Raw genomic sequence first — 15,544 nt, 5'->3', positions numbered from 1 at the left:
GTGTGTTCACAGGTATTCAAAAATAATAACTGATGCAGAACAGTGAGCGGCCCTACTGTACAACTGAAATGAATGCTCAAGAGAAAACAGACACACGCGCACACACACATACAATTTTTTTTTTATTTTAACAGGAATATCTCAGGGATATCTTACGCAATTTTAATACACTGCACTGTTCTTGTCTTAACCTGTGTATTATTTATTAAAAGAATAAAATTATGACCACTTGCATGGTTCAATATTTTCCAGTAAAGATCTTTGCCCATTTTTAATAATATGAAAAATACAGTTGCTAATATTTTTGCAACTAATAACAATTGTTTGCAAACATAATACTAGTTATTTCTCATTGTAGAAAACGAATCATCATTTTTAAAGAGTACACACGTTCGCGCGCACACGCACAGAGAGAAATACAAAAGTTAGGTTTACAAGCGTTAAGTACAGTAGGCTACTTTCCTTTTTTCTTCACGTAATTAAACCCAGAACGTAATAAGATTTTTCCCCCAATGCGAGGCAACATTTTCCGTGGTCAGGGAAGGCCCACCACTGGGAGGGGACTTGGCCAACGCCCTTCGCAGGGCGCGGCTTCCTCAACATATATACCCGCGGAAAACTTGTACCACGCCCCTTGAATCTCACTCAGCGAAAACCATTCTCAATCGGTGAGATAAACGTCCTTCTTATATCGTTAACGTTTGAGGCTGGGATTATTGAACGTTATGTTATTTGTGCTTATAAATGCATTGCATTGAGTTAAAGGTGATTTGTTGCAGGCTGTGTCAAAACGTAGCCTATAGGTAGATTCGTTGGATTACTTAAAATGAAAGGGTTATGAATAAAGAATGAAAAAGTAACACATACGTATTCACACTTTTTTTCGTGAAGCCGGTGTGTTTGGTGTATTTTTTAAACTTAGAATTTTAATCTAGCTAGTTTTTTTCTCTCCACAAGCCTACTTTCTTCCTCAGATGGGTGTGACGTTGTTAGCCTACCTTATAAACATGAATGTTGCGTTAATGATGCTGATACACATTGGTTACACTACCCCCAACGTGACTGTTCCTTTGTTTAAACTGAGATGTTGCGGATTTTGTCGAAAGTTTCATAAATGGAAAGTGAACTGGATTTTGGGTGTGGCCGTAAAGTTTTCTCCGAAAATTTTCCTTTTAAGAAAAATAGCGATTGGGATCAGTGTGTTGAAAGGACAAAGAAAGAAGTTACGCTGACTAGAGTTTTAGATTTATTTTTCAAATAAAAGTTGAAAAAAACAATCCTTTTGGTTCTTAACGGTAACCTCCCAATTTAACTCTTGTGTAGGCTAATATGTGATCCAGGGGCTGTGTGTTTGGAAAGGAGTGGATCTGGTTGAAAATCATTAATTTCTGCATCGAATAGTTTGCCTGTTTATACAAAAACGCAATGTTTTATTTTCACATATTTGGGCCTCTTTGATTCTTTAAATTTTATCGGAAATAATTCTACTCACGAGGACACGCCGTCCACGGATACGGAGAATTGTGAGGATATGTGCCTTCAAATGATAACAGGGGAAATACTATAATGACGTGTTGGGCGAAGGTGCAAAATTGAGGACCTTTTACCTCTGCGGCAAACCAGAAGTCTCTTTTTGAATATCAGTACCGACAGCGTTCAAGTTCACGTTTTGTGGAAGACTGTTTTCCCACATGCGGTCTGTGTTCAGTGACCATGGCAACCGTGCGTCGCTTTGGGCTGGCACCACTGAACTGTATGGAACACATCTGTCCAGAATGTTTTTTTCTTTTTCTAAATTTTTATGTATATTTTTGTCTATTTACTGTGGGACAGACTACTTATTTCAACTGTTCTTCATGTCAGTGTTTTCCTTGTAGCTTGTCACATTTGTCACAAGTGTTGCATCTTTGCAGTAACTAATGTAATTTATGGGTTTATGTGTCTGTTTGTCTGTATACGTTTAGGTCCATTCTCAGAACCTCCCTCCAACATGTCTTTAATCAGCTCGTTCCTACAGCAGGTCGTCTACTTGGGGGGGTCTGATGACTCAGTAAGTATAGAAGTAGTCTTGGTTGCTCCTGGAAACAGTTAAGTGTTGTGTGTTTAAAAGTGGAAAATCTTACCCATCTGTGCACTGGAGAGAGAGAGAGAGAGGAGGGGCCAGGGAAGGAAGGAAGAGAGAGTGAGCAAGCGCGAGAGAGAGAGAGAGAGACGGAGCGTGAGCGAGCAAGCAAAAGCAAGAACGGCTAGACTAAAACCAGTGATTCAGAGTCTGGAATGTAAGCCACTCCCTTGAAGTACAGCAAATCCACTGGGTCAGAAAGAACTTACCTGCCTGTGTGCCTTTTTCTCTCTCCTGCGAACACATGCTAGACTGCCTGGTGCCTGACATAAATGCCTGTCATAGTTTTAGAAGTCTCTGATGTGAAAGAGGGCACAGAGCGATGGGATCTGACTGGAAATGAACAACCATTTTCATGATTAATTACAGTTAACCAGTCAAAACACCTGGCACTGAAAATGTGTATACCCACCCACGGAAACATACATAGGCACACATCATCCATGCGTGTGCACATTCAACCTTGCAAATGTGTATCATAACTGATAAAAAAAGAATATGGTTTAGAAAACTGAAGGATTGGCCTTGTTTCAGCCGTAACCCTGGCGCTGTGTCCATTTCTAGGCCGCTTCTCAGGGGACCGTGAAACCCGACCCAAAGTTCAGCCCCAGCGGCGATGTGGGTGTTCTGGATAAAGCCATCAAGGCTAAAGGTAATGTATGTCATGTGTGGTGATGAGAGAGAGTTAGCACTGTGACCATTTGACCTGCCTTGTACACACCAGTATACCGCACAAGCACATGGAGGAAGTAGCAGAAGATATGGCTTGTGAAACCTCAGCCCAGCTAATGATGGCTGTGTGTGCGTGTGTGCGTGCGGTCTTGGATACTAAATTTGGCTAGAGCACTGCGGTTACTGCACTCATGCCGTTGCAGTAAAAGCTCAGCGCTGGCCTGTTCTCAGTCAGTGTCTTAACCCCGCTTTCGCCCGGCCCAGGGGTGGACGAGAACACCATCATCGACGTTCTGGTGAAGAGGAGCAACGCCCAGCGGCAGCAGATCAAAGCTGCCTATCAGCAGGCCAGCGGAAAGGTGAGAGACACTGGGGGAGACGCGGGGGAGGCGCGGGGGAAATGTGAGGGAGACACGGGGGGAGACGCAGGGTAGATGCAGGGGAGACGTGTAGAGGAAAACAGGATCTCTCTGCTTGTTTTGACAATGCCAGCTGGACTTTAGGCCTGTGAGTGGTTTCTAACCAACTTGGAGGAGTGTCTTGTGCAAGACGACCTTATACGACCTTTTTATTTATTTTTTTGCAATGCCAGTACTATTTTTTGCATTGATTTTGGTAACTCTTACACTTGTGCTTGGTAAGCAAAAAATTTAAATAAAACCACAACAACAAAAAAAAAGAACGTTTAATTGCAAGTTTAAACTGAAGACAGCATCTGCAGCTTATTGCATCCATGCCTCTGTCTGTGGATCTTCCTCATCTTTCTCTTGTTTAGTCATCCTGCTGACATCCTCCTCCAAGCCCATAATGTTTAGTCAAACAACTAATGCAACGGTTCAAATTCCATTATGCAGAACAGGCAGGGCCACTTGAGGTCAGCATGGGGGTGTGTGTACTTGTGCATGTTTTTGATGTGTGCGTGTGCATGTATTTAATGTGTGTGTGTGTGTGTGTGTGTGTGTGTACATGTATTAAAATTTGTGTGTGTGTACATGTTTTGATGTGCGTGTGTACTTGTATTTGACGTGTGTGTAGGTGTATGTGTGGTTGTGTGCGTGCTTGTGTGTGTGCATGCGTGTGTGTGTGTGTGTTTGTACATGTATTTGATGTGTGTGTGTGCATGTTTGTGTGCGCGCATGTATTTGACGTGTTTGTGGGTTTTCGCAGCCTCTGGATGTGGCTTTGAAGGCGGCCTTGAAGGGGGAGCTGGAAGTCGTGGTTCTGGCCCTGCTGAAGACCCCCGCTCAGTACGACGCTGAGCAGCTCAAACTGGCCATGAAGGTGAGCACTGACCACACCCTCCTGCACCTGTGGTGACAGACAATCAGTGGACACATCTAACTGACAATAACTAATGTCTGTCAGTGGCACACTGATGCACTGTTGTATTTGTCGAACTTATGAATTCTTGTGTATAGGCTCCCTCCCCCACAATCTTGTGTGCGGGATTTTTTTTCTATCATTACTCATTGTGTTGGGTGTGTGTGTGTGTGTGTGTCTGTGTGTCAAAGGCTAACTGTTTGCTCTACAAGCCCTGGAGATTTAAAAAAAAATGGTTTTAAAGAGGAAGAGCGCCTACATTGTTCACTTTCACGACTTATTTAAAGACACGCCTGCTTCCTCACTCGGGCCTGCCTGCGGAATGCAGCACTGCCGCTATGCTGGTGTGATTGCCGTGGTTACCAAATGTGATTGTCGTACTGCGGTTTCGCAACCTTTTCCGGTTGCGTGTTGAAATTTTTGCTGGTGAGAGGTGGCGTTTGACTTTGCTCTGTTTGCCTGTTATGGTGGGGAGGTGGCATCTTTTTTTTTTTTTCCATCCAGTCAAGAGGACATCTAACCCCGAGCTGCCCAACCCTATTCCTGGAGATCTGTTGACCTGTGGGTTTTCACTCCATCCCTAACTAGGCACACCTCTTTCAACAGTTAGAGGTCTCGTTGAGCTGCTAATTAGCATAATCAAGCGTGCTAAATTACGGTTAAAACAAAAACCTAGGGGACAGTAGATCTCCAGGGAGACAGTTGGGCAGCCATTTTCTAACCTCATGATCATTTGACCCAGAGAGTCTTATTCTGTTCTGTTTTTTATTTATTTTAAAATTTTAATTTAACATAAAGAGCTTAACCCAAAGAGCCCCCAGCAGTCCCCTTCTTTTCTGTTCTCCTTCTGCTTGCTTCTCTGAATGTGAACAAGGTAATTTACATGCCTAATATCCTCAGACTGGATGTGTAAATTGAGCTGTTTGATAGGTCTGAACTCTTACTGTTAGTGGCTTGAAAACCAAAGACTTTTTTTGATACCTCCAGCACTGAAAATAAATAATGTTTATAAAAGCAAAGTAATGTTCTAGGGTCAATTGCAGTGTGCTTAACTGGAGTTGAAACCTCAGGTTAAAAACCTCTGGACCACAAAATGGCATTGCAACTGGAACAGCTAATCCTTATTCCACAGCTTTGGATAGCTGCTCCAGTTATGTAGGTCTGTGGTCTTGAGGTTTAAACATATTTACAAAAGCCAAGTTTATAATCTACTTTCAGTGCAAGAGGTATAAAAAAGTTCCTGGCTTTCAAGCCACCAACATAGTATATTTCAGCTACTTTTCCACATCCTGACACAAGAAGGCAGTTGCAGGTGTATCTGTTTAGGTATTTCAAGCCAGTGTATGGATCATAATTTATTTAGAAGCTTGAATGTATGCAGGAGTTTGAATTGCTGTGTTTGGTGTTGCTTTTTCAGGGTCTGGGGACAGATGAGGATACCCTGATTGAGATTCTGGCCTCCCGGACCAACAAGGAGATCCTAGAGCTAAAGAAAGCCTACAAGGAAGGTGTGTCACACCTGTGCACATTTAAATGAGCTGAACGGGCGGGTTGCTCACTTGTGCGGTTTGTGTGTTTGCGTAGACATGCATGTCTGTACATGCGCACGTGGTGTGTCTGCCTCTGTTTGTCTGTATGTGTGTGTGTGCTTGTTCGTCTGTGTCTGCATGTTTATATGAGCGCACATGAGTGTGTGCTCATGTACTGTGCATATGTACCATACATAGTGTGTGTGTGTGTGCTTGTTCGTTTGTGTCTGTGCATGTTTAATAGAGCGCACATGAGTGTGTGCTCATGTGCTGTGCATATGTGCCGTACTGTGTGTGTGTGTGTGTGTGCGCTTGTTCCTTTGTGTCTGTGCATGTTTAATAGAGCGCACATGAGTGTGTGCTCATGTGCTGTGCATATGTGCCGTGCAGTGTGTGTGTGTGTGTGTGTGTGTGTGTGTGTGCATACATGTGTGCAAAGGAGGCTGAACCCTCAGTGTTATCTGCAGTATGGACACTCAGAGCCCACATGTTTCTCTGCAGAATACAAGAAAGAGCTGGAAGACGACATCAAATCCGACGCTGGTGGAGACTTCAGGAATGGTCTGCTCGCCTTGTGCAAGGTGTGTGTGTTTGCGTGAGTTTTACGTCTGTCTGTCTCTTTGTTAACAAATTGAAGAGGATCCTCCCTGATCAAAACGGCGATTGTGGGGTGGGGTGGGGTGGGGGTGGGGGTGAGGGGGGCAGGCAGACAGACGACATTTCTTGTTGCATCACAGTGATACATCCACTCACTTCATTTTCCACCACAGGCCAACAGGAGTGAGGACAACACGGTGAACGAGCAGCGTGCTGACGAAGATGCGAGGGTGAGAGAACTCTCTCTCCGTGTGTGTGAGAGAGAGTGAGAGTGATGTTTTCTCCTGTCGCACCCAAAATGGACGTTCCTGGTCTGACCGCGTCTCCGCCCCCAGGCTCTGTACGAGGCCGGAGAGAAGAGGAAGGGAACCGACCTGTCCGTCTTCATCAACATCCTCACCACCAGGAGCGCCCCGCATCTCCGCAAAAGTGAGATCGCCGGGACAACGCTCGACTCTCACGCGCATCACAGGAACCAGAAGCTAATAGAATAAAATAAAAAATAAATATGTCATGTGTTTAATTGTGTGAGACTAAAATAAGCTATACAGTGGAATTTTAGGTGTATGTATTCAAGGTCATGTGTTCTCATCTCTTGCCAGCGTTCGAGAGGTACTCAAAGTACAGCAAAGTGGACGTCGGAAAAGCCATCGATCTGGAGCTGAAGGGGGACATTGAGACCTTGCTCACTGCTGTCGGTGAGTGGGCAGACTCCTGCAAATTCCCCTCAGAATGGCTGCCTGTTCCTAAAATTCTAGAAGGGGGAGTGGTGACACTGTTACCGAGCGGCTCCCGCTGATTCCAGGACTTTTGATAGGTTCCTCAGACTAACTTGTGGATTGTGATTGGACAGACCCTTGCTCTTCCCTCTCAGCCATGTCCCCAGTGCCCAATGCGTATCTACTGCTATGTGTGTGACTTCATTCTCCCTGTGAATGTGGTCCCAGTCTATACCAGCAAATGCCTTCACGGGCAACTTGTCAGATGTGTTTCTCTTAAGACGAAGGAGTTTTTCCATTTTTATGGAATTTCCTTGTTAAGATAAAGCATTCCTGAGTGACTCACAATGTTTATATAACAAACAAAAAAAACAGTATGGAAAAGGGAAGTGTGAGCAGCACAAGAACTATTTTGGGTCCTGAGGGTATTGCGTTTCACTCGTTAGGCTGTTGAGACCCTAGAACTGCAGGGTTATAACTAATATTTTGCCAAAGATGAGATCTTGATACAGGAATTCACACCTATTGTCCTTTGTTTACATAGTATATTAAAACCTGAAATTATGGTTTCCCTATGGTTCTCTATTCGTGAAAAAATTGGGGGAAGAAAGATGAACAGAAAGTGCAAAAGTTGCTAATTGTTAAAACCTATCAGAAATGTTCCTATCTGCCCACCAAGGGGCGCTATAGTGACATCCTACCACTAGATGTCACTGCTGAATCAAAAGGCCGGTGCCCTATCTATACATTTTTAAAGTCTTACACTACAAAGAATTGTATACATTCCTTTACTTTTTAAAATGGTAGTAAAGAATTGCAAATGAATGGTCCCCTTTTTTATTTTTCTAAGAATGTTGTTGTTGTTGTTGTTGTTGATGATGATGATGATGATGACCTTGAAACCACTACTACTATAACTAATAATAATAATGATAATAATAATTCTGAAAAACTGAGAAGCTTCCAAGATAAACTGACTACTAACTACAGTTAATTTTTCAAGAAAAGAACAGGAATTATACGTGGTACTGACTGCCTCTTCCTGACTGGAGTTCTAAAGCGTAATGCAGTGATACTGTATCCAAGCAACTTCCGCTGATTCCAGAATTTGAAAAAGATTCTGCAGAATAATTTGTGGATTGCATGTAAAAACAGAGAGTGGGATATTTGTTTGATGCTAAAGGCCTTTGTATGTAAAATGAATATGCAGGGTTATGGTTTTGTTTTTGAAGTGGTATTTTTCTCTTTTTTTTAACATTTCTGCTGCTGTTTTGTTGCCTTCCCTTCTGCAGTGATGTGTGCCGGGAATAAGCCAGCATTCTTTGCCGAAAAACTCAACCTGTCAATGAAGGTAAGCCTTCCATTGCTGTTGTACATATCAGTCAAATGGATTTTTGTCATTAGAACCTTAATGATGTATGATCTGCATCATTGCTGTACATGGACACCTGGTAGGCTCAAGGAGTTTGCTGGTTTAGTAAATGTTCAGGGGAAAAAAGCTATGGATTTTATTCTATTGCATTTCAGACAATTATAAATATTTGCAAAAGTTAGCCAGCGAACTCCATACATGGCCTGGCAAGCTGTTCTACACCAACACATTATTTGTGGTGGAAAAATATACTTCAGTGCAAATTTTATGAATTAATTTGTCTATTTCAATGACAGAACTCAACTTGAAATATTGAGTGCTGTCCACTTAGTGAATCCTCCTACAATTTGGAAAACCTCAGTCAACCCCTCCCACCTCTTTCCGCTTAATTTCGTTTTGCTGAGTCTGAACAGTTAAGTCTTTCTCCTGATCTTAGAGCATTAAGTTATTTGTTCATATCTTCCTGCTTTCATTCCTGTAACCAGTTTAGTTGCCCTCCTGAACAGTTCAGTCTCTATCCTGAATAGCTCTGTTCCGAATCCTGAATCCTCCCGAGATTCTGAATCCTATTTGAGTCACGAATCTTCCCCGAATCCCAAAACCATACCGAATTGGGAGTCTTTCCACCATTTCCTCCCCGGATCATGAATCTTCTGACCTCTCCCCTTTCCTGTGCTGAACCCAGGGGTCTGGCACCAGGACTAAAATTCTGACCCGGATCATGGTGAGTCGCTCTGAGGTGGACCTGGAGAGGATAAAGGAGGAGTACAAGAAGAAATACGGAAAGACTCTATACCAGGACATTCTGGTGAGCTGATATGCCCGAGGGTTGCCGGGTAACAGGTTTGACTGGAAATGTTATTTAATGTGCAAAACGTATGTTTGTTTGTTAACTACTGGATCAGGTATGATTTAAAGAAAAACAAAAATGGTGAATGACCACCATGATGGCAGTTATTCTTATTACACTTTTCAAAAGCCGTGATTGGATATATTGTACAGCCCTAATTGTATGCTCGCTGTCTTTGTGTGAGGGGAGGGGGGGTGTTTAAACATGCCATAGGGGGTTAAGAGATTGAGTAGAGGGGGTAGAAACAATGGCTATAGTAGGTTGATGCATTGAGTAGTAGTAGCAGTTGAAGCCGGTATTAGCATGATGCAATATGCTGATAATTCCTTTCATGTTATTTGAAGGATGACACCAAGGGGGATTACGAGAAGATCCTGCTGGCTATCTGTGGAGAATGAGAACTGATCCTCCTTACTCCGGGAAGAGGAAAAACAAAAATAGCATTTACTTATTCTGCTTTTCATACCCAGGACATGTGCATGGCAAGCATCAGTGGAGTCTGGATGACCAGTTATGTGCAAATAAAGTTCTTTATATTGATAGCATATTAGCCTGTCTGTGTCTTACTCAATACCTCGGTCACTCTGCGATAATTTGTTTCCCAACGTTTATTTGTTTTCATGTGACAATATTTGTGGCATGTAAAATATCTAAATTAAGAACGCACAGTAAAAACATGGCACTGTCACTTTAAAGAGCTTAATATTTGGTCTATAAGTATAACTATGGGAAGTAACTGTATTTATGTTGTCATTTACACTATTATGCTTTATGTGGCAATTTAGCAAAAAAAAGTTATTTACTCGTGAAATTCTGTGGGTTAGCCTGAATTGTTACTGAAGCTTTGCAGTTCAGCTACTCTGATTTTCACCTTAAGGTTTGTTATTTAAAAAGGAAAGATGGCTTCATTCAGAACTGCACGCACCCTAACCTTATAACCTCAGGGTGCTGTGTGTGTAAACCATGATGACGTCTGATACAGTATGTCTGGCCAAATTCTAGAGTTGGACTTTGCTAGGGAACAAATAGTCATTTTCTTCCCCTGGCTCGCTATCCTGTCTGGGTGTGGCTCTGATGGCAGATGGTGATACAAGCAAACTTAACCACTGGCCTATAACGTAACGGTGGCTGCTTGCTATAACCAATCAGATTGCTAGAAAGAAGTAACACACACTAACTTCAGAATGTCCAGAATACCAGCACCCATATCTCCGTAGGAGAGTGGCAGTCGATCTGTGCCATCTTTGGAACTGGTGGACCGAATACAACGGGACTACAACAGCTCCTGCTTTTGCCACTGAAAAGTATCCTGTGACTTTACTGTTAAATTTTGAGGAGGCTGAAGGTAGACCTGTCCCATGTTTGTGTTTTTCACAGTTGTGACAATATTTAAATAGCAGTCTACTGCATACATGTTTGGTTTGGCATTTACCCAATTAGTCTATGCCAAAGATTTCAACACAAGCCAGTTCTCCTGGATACAATCTATTACTGTGCTATATGACAAGACTCATGGACACCTCATTTAATATATGTAGCCACGATGGGGGTTATTATGAATATAATTTATATGACTAAATATCTGTAATTATTTCTCATTACTGCCGAAAGATTATGATTTGTAATTATTTCTCGTTACTGCCGATGGAAATGTAATTTCCGGAGCCACCATGACATAATTTTGACAGTGAAGCATGGAGGTAAAAAAAAGGTTCATAGAAAGATGAATAAGAACACAACCAATCGCAGGTATGAATCCTGGGACTACACGTTGACTTCATCAGTTCCAGTTTGCAAATCCATGTTAATAGAGAATGCTGAAAACACGGCAATATAGTGTAAAATACATTTTTATTGATTGGTTGCTGATAGTTATAAAATCAGTGGTGTAACACACGGGTGCTCTCTGAGGTGTAAGATGGGTGCTGTTCCAGCGGAGTTACAGAAAAGCCCTGTAGACCTGCTGCCACACACGTTATAGCATAGTGCTTAAACGGCTGTACTTCTTATGGTAAACTCGTAGTTCACTTTAAGATTCACGGCTGAGGTGCCGCCAGTCTTTCAATGCGTGCTCAAATCTAGCATGTTCCGAAAAAGGAGATTTGACTGAAAGGGCAACATTTCTAAACCGCAAAGCAACTTTTCGATTTCCGCCAATGCTTTTAATCATTCCCAGGGAGCCTTGCTAACATTGCTGGATAAAGATTGCACAAAACCGACAGTGCCTAGTTTTTGAGGCCCGTGGATTTCAACGTTTGACTTCCGATTACAATAAATTTAATATGTGAAAAATTTAAACTGATGGAAGTAGACAAAATTACACTCCCCTGGCTCTTCGCATGCGGTGAATTCCATACTGCTTTTTAGTTGGTATGTGTATCTATTATGAGCAGTGGGGGAATTTAAGTGAGGTGAAGAGTTGTGTCCTGGATGGGGCTTAATATATATGTATTTCATCACAGGCATTTAAAAACATATTTTATACTTAGTTTTGGTATGAGCCCCTCATTTATTTGCAAAATATCATGTTTAATTATCCCAGCGAATAACTTTGGCAGCATGTCTGTTTGTTGGTTAACGATTGCACAAATCCAATATGTGGTTTTGTTCAAAGTCTCATGCCTGAGCAAACTTAACGTGATATAAATTCAGCCATGAGGACACAGACGGACAGTGTCCATAACCAGAGTGAGGTGAGTTCCAAAATGATTTTCTTTCAAGTTGCAATTATTTGTTATAAGTAAGTGATGTGCATCTCTGCTTGATTGTTACTCGATTGTTACTTAATTGTTAAGTACTGCGTCTTCAGATGCATGTAATGGATCATTGTTTCTGGGGCTTGACATTAAGGTTTTGGCTCACCAGCCACTGTGGCAAGTGGTCTTATTATCCACATGTACACATCAATATTTGTATTTGAAGGAAAAGGGAACACACAAAAACATATTGGAATTGTGTGACTTTTTTGGAAATGTAATGTCAAATATATTTTTCACAGATGTATTTTTAAAATACATTTCATTATCTCAACAGTGGCCACAATATGCGTGTTTGCCAGTGTTGATGATATTGCAATGTATATTTAAATATTGTAGGATATTCCTTTTCCATTACATTTTCTTGCAATACTGAGCACATTAATTTTGAAAAAACTTAATTAATAGAAATAGTTTTTGTAATGATTTTAATTAAAATAATAATTATGTGTTTCGACAGTTATGAAGATGAGGGCTCTCCTGCTCTTGTGTGTCACACTGGCTGTGCTTTTGTCCATCGTTCAATGCGATAGGCAAAAGGGACGCACACCCCACCCCCGTCCCCATTCTGATGGGAACGATCATGATCATGGTCACGGCCATGGTCACGGTCATGGTCACAGTCATGGTCATGGTCATGGTCATGGGCACGGTCATGGTCATGGGCACTCGCATTCCCATGGGAAAGGGCATGATCACCATGCCAACGGAAGCCTGAAGATATACCAGGAGAACCGCGACTTTGCTTTCCGTCTGTACAAGCACATCTCCGCCCAGCCCGATTCTCAGTCCAAGAACGTTTTCTTCTCCCCACTGAGCGTGTCCGTGGCCCTGGCCGCTCTGTCCTTGGGGGCCAGAGGGAAGACGCACCAGCAGCTCTTTGAAGGTCTGGGCTTCAACAGCACAGACATCACTGAAGAGGAAGTGAACCAGGCCTTCCAACACATCCATCACAACCTCAATGAGAAATCAGACGTAGACCTCTCGCTCGGGAATGCACTCTTCATTGCACAAAACTTCAAGCCACGCCCTGAGTTCCTGGAGAGCATGAAACGCTATTACCTGTCAGAGGGTTTCAGCACCGACTTCAGCAAGACTGAACAGGCCAAGGAGCAGATCAATAAGTATGTGGATGAAAAGACCAAGGGTAAAATAACACAGCTGGTTGAGGATGTGGATCCCCAAACAGTAATGTATCTCATCAACTACATATACTTCAAAGGTGAGGGGCATGTTACATAGAGCCTCAGTTTGAATCCTTTTCAAAACAGGATTTTTTCAAATATATGGTTAACTTTAGATGCCTGTCTAGAAATCAACAGTTTTGTTTTTTGTAAATCTGTAATACATTCTGGTCACTGTGCCTGTTCAGTGTTTGTCTTGTAAGCTTTCTTTAAATAACACATTTACATTGTTTCCTGCAGGTAAATGGGAGATTCCTTTTGATCCCAAAGCAACCAAGGAAGACCAATTTCATGTTGATGATAAAACAACCGTTCCTGTTCAGATGATGTATGAAGAGGACGATTTCCATGTTTTCCATGATGAAGAGATCTCCACTCACGTTCTCCAGCTGCATTATAATGAGTCTGTCTCAATGATGCTGGTCCTTCCGGAGAAAGGATTGCAGGGTCTGGAGGAAGTAGTCTGCAAAAACCATTTATGGAAATGGATCAGATCTGTGAAGAAGAGGTAGCCTTTTTTAATCAAGTGGATTTAGAATGTGGACCCACAACACACAAATATCCTTCTCATATGGGAAAATGACAACTTGTTTACTAAGTTTGTTAAAAATGTTTAAAAACAGCAAATATTACAACATAAGAACAAAGCTGTTAATTCTGATGAAAACAGGTCATGTGTAAACAGTCTTTTGATGTGTGCCTCAATCTATCTAACGTACAAAAAAGCGATTTGACTCAAAAGGCAACATTGATTAATTGCAAAGAAACTTTTCAATTTCTGCCAGTTCTTTTGTTATCCTTGTTTAGCATGCATGGTAAAAAGTGATATAAATTTTCAAACTGTGCAATATATTATGTAGTACAGTTTGTAAAAAAATGTATGTAAGATTTAGAACACGCATTATCTGCTTTTATTTCTTCTTGTACTGTTTTAGTATTTCCAATACATCTACCTCTGTTTTACAGAATGCACTGATATTTGGGACATGGACATGTTTTTATGTTTTGTAGTGAAGCCAGTGAAGTGTTGAAAATTATATTTATTTATATTATCCTTAATTGTGCTACCTATGTTACCTTCACAGGAAGTACATGGTGTTTGTTCCAAAACTTTCCCTGAAGACCTCGTATCAGTTGAAAGACATCCTGTCTGGAATGGGAATCACTGACATATTTGAGCCTACTGCAGACCTCAGTGGAATATCAGAGGGTGGGAAATTGGTTGTATCTAAGGTAGGAAAAACCTGAAACTCTCTAAAAAAAAAATGAGGGCCAGCACAAAGACGTTATTTCTTCATATTCCTCCTGGATAAAATAAAGTGCACTGACTTTCTTCAAAAAAAAAAACTGTACCAAAAAGCCTGTCTTGTGCTGGTACTGTAAATACATCCCAGCCAGTAAATTAGCTTTCCCTGTATGACGAGGCTATTTACTGCATATCTTACAAACACAGCATGTTCAATATGTCTGTATTTCTGAAGTATGTGTGCTGTGTTTCGCTAGGTTGTTCACAAAGCTACCCTAGACATGGATGAGGCTGGAGCAACAGCGGCCGCGGCAACGGGAGTCGAAATTATGCTGACTTCAGCCCAATTCCCTAGCACCCCTGTCTTGAAGTTCGACAAACCTTTCATGGTTTTCGTGCTCAATCGCGAAACCAGAAGTGTACTGTTCATGGGCAAAATTGTGAACCCAGCAGAAAAATAAAATGATTGTACTATGAACATGTGTTGATTTCATTGAACTGACAAATACTGTAAATACCACTGTGGAAAAGCAATGATTTCCATTTCAAGATTTCTAACACTACAAACAAACCATTACTGACAAAAGAATGCATACAGGGGAGTTCTCATTTTCACTTTGATATCAGTACCTGAAAAGTACTGCATAAATATAATCTATTATTATTGTTATTATTATTATTATTATTGGTAGTAGTAGTAGGAGTAGGAGTAATAGGAGTAGCAGTATTGCTCTCTTCAGAGTATACCCCCAGGAAAACAGTCATTAACCTTTTTTTACTGCAAATTAATTGATTTTTATTTCTGGGAGTTGGCTGCTTATGTTGTAATTTATTTATTTTATTGTTTTGCTCACTAAAATAATAAATGGTCTAACCAGGTAAGGATGTGATTTTGTAATCTGTTAGTAAAAGCAAATATTAGAACTAATTAGTCTCTAATTACCCTACCTGTATGTCTTTGGACTGTGGGAGGAAACTGGAGTACCTGGAAGAAACCCATGCGAACACACAGAGAGGTCCAGGCCGGGATTCAAACCCAGCACCTTCTTGCTGTGTGATGACCTCTTGATATTAATTATTATTATTACCCCCCAAGCAAGTCAATTGATTGTTTGTTTATTTATTTATTTATTTATTTACCGCACCTTAATTAATTTGTATTTCTGGGAGTGCTTAG

General features: G+C 41.4%; 2 protein-coding genes across 3 annotated transcripts; both read left to right on the top strand.

Annotated features, from left to right (window-relative positions):
• The first annotated feature begins 520 nt into the window (after positions 1-520).
• anxa1a (annexin A1a) lies at positions 521-9,726 on the top strand. 2 transcript variants are annotated; one of them, XM_064296846.1, is made up of 13 exons: positions 521-668; positions 1,965-2,050; positions 2,687-2,774; positions 3,059-3,153; positions 3,962-4,075; positions 5,532-5,622; positions 6,145-6,224; positions 6,414-6,470; positions 6,576-6,669; positions 6,843-6,938; positions 8,252-8,310; positions 9,017-9,139; positions 9,526-9,726. In XM_064296846.1, the coding sequence occupies exons 2-13, from the start codon at positions 1,991-1,993 to the stop codon at positions 9,577-9,579; spliced, it is 1,011 nt and encodes a 336-aa protein (XP_064152916.1). In that variant the 5' UTR covers positions 521-668; positions 1,965-1,990; the 3' UTR covers positions 9,580-9,726. The 2 variants fall into 2 exon arrangements, with proteins under 2 accessions (XP_064152916.1, XP_064152915.1); XM_064296845.1 differs by having other exon boundaries at positions 1,965-2,065; positions 2,699-2,774.
• A 2,101-nt stretch (positions 9,727-11,827) lies between these two features.
• Positions 11,828-14,845, top strand: LOC135233375 (hibernation-specific plasma protein HP-55-like). Its single transcript, XM_064296834.1, has 5 exons — positions 11,828-11,874; positions 12,398-13,159; positions 13,362-13,629; positions 14,207-14,354; positions 14,625-14,845. The coding sequence occupies exons 2-5, from the start codon at positions 12,400-12,402 to the stop codon at positions 14,826-14,828; spliced, it is 1,380 nt and encodes a 459-aa protein (XP_064152904.1). The 5' UTR covers positions 11,828-11,874; positions 12,398-12,399; the 3' UTR covers positions 14,829-14,845.
• The last annotated feature ends 699 nt before the right edge of the window (positions 14,846-15,544 follow it).

Source organism: Anguilla rostrata, chromosome 10 (genome assembly GCF_018555375.3).
Source record: "Anguilla rostrata isolate EN2019 chromosome 10, ASM1855537v3, whole genome shotgun sequence".
NCBI classification, from domain to species: domain Eukaryota; kingdom Metazoa; phylum Chordata; class Actinopteri; order Anguilliformes; family Anguillidae; genus Anguilla; species Anguilla rostrata.
This window is presented reverse-complemented; position numbering and strand designations above follow the sequence as displayed.

Excerpts from the sequence above, each read along its gene's own strand:
- LOC135233375 (XM_064296834.1), top strand. The coding sequence starts at position 12,400 with ATGAAGATGAGGGCTCTCCTGCTCTTGTGTGTCACACTGGCTGTGCTT. Across the intron at positions 13,160-13,361 it reads CAACTACATATACTTCAAAG|GTAAATGGGAGATTCCTTTT; the intron begins GTGAGGGGCATG and ends TGTTTCCTGCAG. Across the intron at positions 13,630-14,206 it reads ATCAGATCTGTGAAGAAGAG|GAAGTACATGGTGTTTGTTC; the intron begins GTAGCCTTTTTT and ends TTACCTTCACAG.
- anxa1a (XM_064296845.1), top strand. The coding sequence starts at position 1,991 with ATGTCTTTAATCAGCTCGTTCCTACAGCAGGTCGTCTACTTGGGGGGG. Across the intron at positions 8,311-9,016 it reads AACTCAACCTGTCAATGAAG|GGGTCTGGCACCAGGACTAA; the intron begins GTAAGCCTTCCA and ends TGCTGAACCCAG. Across the intron at positions 9,140-9,525 it reads CTCTATACCAGGACATTCTG|GATGACACCAAGGGGGATTA; the intron begins GTGAGCTGATAT and ends TGTTATTTGAAG.